The 8,004-nt window shown below is 39.2% G+C and overlaps 1 protein-coding gene across 1 annotated transcript; it reads right to left on the minus strand.

The window, feature by feature from the left end:
- Positions 1-5,593: 5,593 nt before the first annotated feature.
- On the minus strand, positions 5,594-6,549 carry LOC140842888 (uncharacterized). The gene is made up of 3 exons (XM_073211092.1): positions 6,242-6,549; positions 5,754-6,091; positions 5,594-5,619 (listed from the first exon to the last, which is right to left on the minus strand). The coding sequence occupies exons 1-3, from the start codon at positions 6,547-6,549 to the stop codon at positions 5,594-5,596; spliced, it is 672 nt and encodes a 223-aa protein (XP_073067193.1).
- Positions 6,550-8,004: the final 1,455 nt, after the last annotated feature.

Genomic DNA, 8,004 nt, shown 5'->3' on the forward strand with positions numbered 1-8,004 from the left:
GGAAGAAGTAGGAGGCTCCGAGAGGGTGAGACCTTCTTGAGGATGGGCAATGGGGCAAGAGTTGCTGCCAAGGCCATTGGAGATGTTTATTTAATATTGAACAATGATTTTAAGCTTATTTTGAGAGATGTTTTGTATGTACCAGACTTGGTTAAAAACATTATTTCCATTTCGATGCTTGATATTGATGGATTTTCTTGTTTATTTTGCAAAGGTGTTTGCAATATTTATAAGAATGAATGTTTAGTTGGTACGGGTGAACTTGAAAACAATCTCTATACCTTAAAATTGAAAGATATTCCACTTAACAATGTCCAAGCAATAACAACAACAAATAAGCGCAAACAAGATACTCTTAATTCGGCACAACTATGGCATGCTCGATTAGGTCATATTTCCCTAAGAAGGATGAACAAGCTAGTGGGAGTTGGCATGTTTGATATGTCTGATATTAACGCTCTCACGACTTGTGAATCCTGTCTGAAAGGAAAGATGACCAAAATTCCCTTTAAGGGCCATGCGGAGCGAGCCAAAGGGTTATTGGATTTGATCCATACCGATGTGTGCGGTCCGCTTAGCATCACCACTAAGCATGGACATGCCTACTTCATCACCTTTACCGATGACCATTCGAGGTATGGGTATGTGTATTTGATGAAATACAAGTCTGAAGCCTTTGAAAGGTTCAAAGAATTCAGAAGTGAAGTAGAGAAACAATTGGGACGAAGCATCAAGACACTTCGATCGGATCGAGGTGGTGAGTACTTGAGTGCCGAGTTCCAAGAGTATCTTAGAGAGAATGGGATTCTCTCGCAGTGGACTCCGCCCGCTACACCGCAGTTGAATGGTGTTTCGGAGCGTCGTAACCGGACCTTGATGGACATGGTTCGGTCTATGATGGGGTTCACAGAGTTGCCGCCATCCTTTTGGGGATATGCGCTTGAAACAGCGGCAATGTTGTTGAACAATGTCCATACAAAGGCAGTTGACAAGACTCCATATGAGATATGGATGGGTAAGCCTCCCAAGTATTCTTATCTAAGAATATGGGGGTGTCCTGCTTATGTGAAGCAGACAGTGGGAGATAAATTGGATAGTCGATCCATTTTATGCTACTTTGTGGGATATCCAAGAAATTCCATTGGATATTATTTCTATCATCCCCAAGAAACAAAGGTGTTTGTTTCTAGGAACGCAACCTTTTTGGAAAAGGAATTTCTATTAGATAGAAAAGGCGAGATGATAGAACTCGAAGAGGTTCGAGAGGCACCCACAGTTGTAGAACCCACACCCAATGAGCTAAGTGAGGAGATACAAGCTCCTAGAAGAACCGAGAGAGTCTCGAGACCACCTGTGAGGTATGGTCTGCTTCTTGAAGAGGGCCATGATGAGCCTAATCTTGGATGTGATCCAAGGACCTTCAAGGAAGCGTTATCGGATGCTGATTCATCCAAGTGGCTTGAAGCAATGGAATCTGAGATGAATTCCATGCATTCGAACCAAGTGTGGAATCTTGTGGATCCACCTGAGGGAACTGTTCCCATAGGGTGTAAATGGATTTACAAGAGGAAACTTGGGGCGGATGGGAAGGTATTGACCTTCAAAGCGCGATTGGTAGCAAAAGGGTATACTCAAAGGCAAGGTGTTGACTATGAGGAAACCTTTTCTCCAGTTGCGATGTTCAAGTCCATTAGGATATTGCTAGCCATAGCTGCATGGTATGACTATGAGATATGGCAGATGGATGTTAAGACAGCCTTCCTTAATGGGGATATTAAGGAAGAGATTTACATGTCTCAACCTGAGGGTTTCACATCTATCGGAAGTGAGCATATGGTATGCAAACTTCAAAGATCTATTTATGGTCTTAAGCAGGCATCGAGGAGTTGGAACCTCAGATTCGATAGTACAATCAAAGAGTTTGGTTTTACTAAGAATCCTGAGGAACCCTGTGTGTATAAGAAGGTCAGTGGGAGTGCGGTGACATTCCTTGTTCTTTATGTTGATGACATTCTACTCATTGGGAATGATGTAGGAATGTTGCAATCAACAAAGATATGGTTAGCAAGTAAGTTCTCAATGCAGGACTTGGGTGAAGCATCTTTTGTATTGGGAATACAGATCTATAGAGATAGATCAAAAAGATTGCTTGGTCTCACCCAGTCCACATACATTGATACCATCGTGAAGCGGTTCTCGATGGATGAGTCCAAGAGAGGACATCTACCAATGTGTCATGGCGTGTCCCTATCCAAGTCTATGTCTCCCAAGACTGATGCAGAGATAGCGGCGATGACACGAATTCCGTATGCTTCGGCTATTGGTAGTATCATGTATGGGATGATATCTACACGTCCTGACGTGGCATTTGCACTAAGTGTAGTGAGTAGATATCAATCCAACCCCGGTCTTCCACACTGGAAAGCTGTGAAAGACATCCTCAAGTATTTGAGAAGGACCAATAAGTTGTTTTTGGTCTATGGGGGTGGAGAACTAAAATTGGAAGGCTATACCGACTCTAGCTTCCAAAGCGATGTTGATGACTCGAAGTCAACCTCCGGATTCATATTCATGCTCAATGGTGGTGCTGTCTCTTGGAAGAGTTCCAAGCAAGACAGTACTGCGGATTCCACCACTGAGGCAGAATACATTGCTGCATCGGCTGCAGCAAAGGAGGCTGTTTGGATTAGGAATTTCGTCCAAGAGTTGGGCGTCATTCCAAATGGAGTTGCTCCTATCCCGGTGATGTGCGACAACACGGGAGCCATAGCTCAGGCGAAGGAGCCAAGGTCTCATCAGAAGTCCAAACACGTATTGAGAAAGTACCACATCCTCAGAGAGATCGTGGAAAGAGGAGATGTCGTGATTGACAAAGTCGGCTCCGCAGATAATGTTGCTGATCCACTAACTAAGCCTTTACCAGGACCATCGTTCGAGAAGCATCGCGAATCAATGGGTCTAAAGTATATAGGTAGTTGGCTCTAGTGCAAGTGGGAGATTGTTAGAGTAGGTGCACGTCGAGCCAAGTGTTGGCCGACTGTTCACAATGAAACTCTTTGTATAAACGATCTTTATTTTAATAATATTTCAATTTATTAATTTGGCGCATCTTTATCTTTATACCCATGCTAGTTGCATAGATAAAGTCCTTGAATATACAAATAGTAGAAAGAATATGAGATGCTCATATGATGAGTATCATGAAACTCATATTTGGAATACTGTATATTCTAAACCGTTCCTAGTCGATTCAGCCGCCACTAAGAAGGATAAAGGCCGCTCGAGTTAGAGACTAGTATCTGCGATGTGAGTACCATGTTTCATTGGTAGGGGACATTGTGATGTCCGAGCATGCAGATAGGTGCTCCTTGTAGAGTGCACTGAACAACCCTCCATAAAAGGACTTTCCAAGTGGTTCTCACTTATCGAGTGGAATAGTCCTGGTTTATGGTTGTACAGAATTAGTCCTTATGACCCGGGACAACATTGAGACTCTATGTGCTAGCGTTTCACTTTGACTTGTTTACCGACTCTTATGGGGTCATTAGGTGGCAAGGTTGGGTGTTACGGCGAAACATATAGGAGTCGATGCATTGTAGTCGGGGATTCACCGCTTACCTACGGGTATGGATATCCTATGTGTTTATCATGTATGTGTGGGTTGAAATCTCTGATCAGAGTATGGTGGTAATTATGAAAGGGGTTTCATAGATTACACCATCGATGCAACCACGACATGACACATAGTATCGATTCATTGACAACTCTCGATAAACCAATAGTTGTCGAATCGGTCGGGATATATGAGTTGAAGGGACCGTACTGTACGCTAACCATAATTGAATGGTTCTTGCAGGCACTATCATGTGATACCTAGGGAATCACGTAAGCGATGCTGCTAGGCGCTTAACGTGATTGGTTGGGTACTATCAGACTTGAGTTCTGACGTTCTTACTATCAAGGAGTTGATAAGTGAGAATGGAGCAATTGGGGTATGCTCGTATAAGGACATGTTTAGTCCGAATCACATTGAGATGTGAACCCACGGCTAGTTGTATCAATGAACCATTGAGGGCCACACAAGTACTTGCTTAGTAAGTCCCGAAGAGAAGTAAAATAGTTCAATGTGTTGAACGGCTTATAAATGTGTTTATAAGCGTAAAGAAAATTAGAAGTATGACTTCTATGAGAGAAATATAAATTTTAATTTATGGAAGTGTTCCTAAGATTAAAATTTGGCCAAGAAAATAATGTAGTTGAAAATTGTGATTTTCATAAACATTGTTGTGGACTAAATTAAATTAATTCAAGTGTTGAATTAATTAAACACTAGTGGACCTAGTAGAGTCTAAATAATTAAATTAATTCAAGTGTTGAATTAATTAAATAATATTGAGTCTTGTAGAGCTCAATTTAAATAATTATTTAACTAGTGGGACTTGAGTAAAATCAAGTAATATTTAATTTATCTCAAATGTGTTTGGGATAATAAAATTTAGTCTATGGTTTTTAATGTGTTAAAAAACCATATTATATACAAGTGAGACATGTAGGGATTGCATGCTTGGGAGGTGAAGAGCCTTGATTACTTTTTAATAAAATATTCAAAAAGCATGCAACTTTTGAGAGACAACTTTTGTAACACCCAAGGCTAATCTTCCCTCTCCCAATTCACTTCACTTGGCCGAAATTCCTAGAGGATTTTCTCTCCATTTTTCTTTCTCTTTTGTTCTTCATTTTCTTGGAGCAAAAATCATCTCTTTGAAAAATCCTCAAGTTTTTCTAGTGCAAAACTTGAGGGGACTTATCTTGGTAAAGTGGTGGGCCTAATTCTTGAAGAGGAAGGAGGTTTGCTTGTAGATCTTATCTTGCCAAGAAGAGCTTAGTTGCTTGCAACTAAGTTGGAGCCATCATCAACTTCTTGAAGTTGATAGGTAACAAACTTTCTAACACCCTATGCATGTTTTTAAGTTTGTTTTGTAAATATTGCACCAAAACTCTAGGGGGCCGAAAATTTGTGCATAAAATTTAATTTTTCGCTTCCGTTGCGTTTCCGGCCTCCGTAGCCGGTCCGCTTTCACGTTCTACTTTTCCATTGAATGGAGTCTTAGTCATTTTTCCTTTTAGACAGGACTCACAAGTAGGTAGAGAATTTATGTCTGACATGTCAAACATGCCTTCTCCCACTAGCTTGTGCATCCTTCTTTGAGAAATATGACCTAGTCTAGCGTGCCACATTTGTACGGGATTTGGATTTTCTATTTTTCTTTTGTTTGTTGTTGTTTTCGTATGCGCTTGGACATTGTTTAATGGAATATCTTTCAATTTTAAGTTATAGAGATCGTTTGTTAATTCTCCGGTTCCAATCAAACATTTATTCTTGTATAAATTGCAAACACCTTTAGCAAAAACACAAGAATAACCATCCCTATTAAGCATAGAAATAGAAATAATATTTTTAACCAATTCAGGAACAAATAAAACGTCTCTCAAAAACAACTTAAAATTATTGTCCAAAATTAAAGTAACGTCTCCAATGGCAGTGGCAGCAACTCTTGCTCCATTTCCTAGTCTTAGAAAGGTCTCACCATCTCTAAGTCTCCTGCTTCTTCCCATCACCTGCAAATCATTGCATAGATGAGAACCACATCCGGTATCCAATGCCCAAGAAGAGGAATTAATAGAAACATTAACTTCAATATAAAACATACCATGGCCAGAACGCTTCTGGGCAAGATACTCCGCGCAATTACGCCTCCAGTGTCCAGGCTTGTTGCAATGGAAACAGACTTGTTCTGACTTGTCAGGCTTTGAGGGCCCCGGATTTGCTTTCTTGTATGGCTTTTTGTTGGGCTTGTTCTTCTTTGGAGGGGCAGAACGCTTCTTGCCTTTATTTGGGGCTCCCTTTTTCGTACCATACGAAGAACCCACTAGAAGAACAGGATTTTCCTTTTTAATTGTGGCCTTATAATTAGTAAGCATATTGACCAACTCTTCAAGGGTGGCCTCAAGCTTATTCATATTAAAATTAACCACAAATCCATCGAACGAGGCAGGCAAAGACAACAAGAGAATATCAGTCGAGAGCTCACTAGGAATAACCAAGTCGAGTCCCACCAACTTCTCAATGAGCCCAATCATCCTAACACCATGCTCATGGACCGAAGTCCCCTCTCGCAAGCGTGTAGTCATGAGTTCTTTAACAGTCGCATGTCTTTCTGAACGAGTTTGTACAGCATACAATTCTTTCAGATGAAGGTGAATGTCAGCAGCATTCACCGCCTCCTCGAACCTCCTTTGAAGTTCATTCGACATCGAAGCCAACATGTAGCTCTTAGCTTGGAGATCATGATCCCAATGTTTCTCAAGCTTAGCTAATTCAGTCTCACTGATATTAGGAGCAGCCTCCTTAATTGGCTTCTTCTCAAGCACATACGCAATCCTTTCGGAGTTCAGAACAATCTTTAAGTTTCGAAACCAGTCATGATAGTTAGGGCCAGTTAGTTTATTTTGATCGAGAATGATTGAAAGCGGGTTACGAGTAGACATCGTAAATATACTGAAAATGAAAACAGATAAAGGTTACTAATAATTTTAAAATAATTCTAAGATATAAAATATGGATTTCATTTTATAAATTACCCTCCCACTATTTTGACATTTTCACCACCCTCTGATGAAAAAGGGAAATCGTATTTCCTTAGTAGGCACGTAGAGTCCAATTAGCCAATTATAATCCCGAATAATATCAGCCAATTATAATTCCTAAAAGGTAGAGTCCAATTGCATCCCTATGCAACCTCCGCGTGTTTTGCCTTACGTTTAATAAGGGCCCAATAATATGACGCCGTTTATTTTCACGTGTCAAACCAACCCATCAATATTGAATTGTAGTGGACGGTCGCCATGAGTTCCCCCAATAATATGAGCCGAAGTCATGGGAGTTCCACTCAATTCACATCATATGTCCGGTGGAAGTCACAGCTTTCCGGCGTACAGGCCTCCCCAATAATATGAGCCAAACACTGTCCGCGGGTAGCGATCAACATGCAACCACGGTTGATGGAAGGCAAGGAAAAAATTAAACTCTTTTAATTTTTACTTTTTCGATTTGATATAAATTTTGAATCATATTCAAAATGAGGGATTTTAATTTTAAAATTGTCTCATCATTTTAATTTAAAAATCGTGTGCCACGAGTTTGTATGTTTGCAGGATTCATGCAACTATATTATATAATAATAATATACATACATGCATACTACTATATATCACATATATCATAATATGACATTCAACAATAAATAAGGATGATCGATCACCAACACTATTAGATCCATGTGAGCCATACATGGATCCAGGTCCAAACCTAGGTGAATTCAGGGATGCAAATGCAACTTATTACAAAAGCTTCCAATATTTTACATGTCTTCATCTTGATCATCGGGCCCACCATCTTCCAGTCTTGATCTCCCACTATTTCTAATTATTACATTTGAATAGCCATGGCACATAAGGGATACATCTCATGGAGTGGGAACGGGTCATAAACCAGGCTCACTTTAATAATATCAAATATTATAAAATTGAATAAAAACAGTAAAATATCCTAACATACACCTAACACATTGGTCAAGGCTCTCGATCATCCTTCATGCATTTAATATCAAATATGCACATCAATTTAATTAAACAATTTAATTAATTGATCAATCATATATCTAATAATTATATCACTAACCACCACAATTATTAAAGAATTTAATAAATTAAATAAACTCCTTTATTTAATTTCTAATTAAATCAATAATAATTGATTTCTTATAAAAACTCATTTTTACCATAAATAATTAAAATCATATTCTAATTATTTATTTTACAAGAAAATTATTAATTTCCCAAAATTAATTTTCCAAAATAAAAATTGAACCAATTTTCAAAAAAATCAATTTTACCCAAAATTTTGAAAAATCAGAAAATTGCACCATAGGCCCAAACAATTCA

Source organism: Primulina eburnea, chromosome 10, assembly GCF_022965805.1.
Source record: "Primulina eburnea isolate SZY01 chromosome 10, ASM2296580v1, whole genome shotgun sequence".
Taxonomy (NCBI): Eukaryota; Viridiplantae; Streptophyta; class Magnoliopsida; order Lamiales; family Gesneriaceae; genus Primulina; species Primulina eburnea.

What these genes read in the sequence shown, in the direction of transcription:
- LOC140842888 (XM_073211092.1), bottom strand. Translation starts at nt 6,549, where the DNA reads ATGTCTACTCGTAACCCGCTTTCAATCATTCTCGATCAAAATAAACTA. An exon ending in CACCTTCATCTGAAAGAATT is followed by an intron (nt 6,092 to 6,241) that starts GTATGCTGTACA and finishes GGTTATTCCTAG; the next exon opens with TGAGCTCTCGACTGATATTC. An exon ending in CAAGCCTGGACACTGGAGGC is followed by an intron (nt 5,620 to 5,753) that starts GTAATTGCGCGG and finishes AATGATTTGCAG; the next exon opens with GTGATGGGAAGAAGCAGGAG.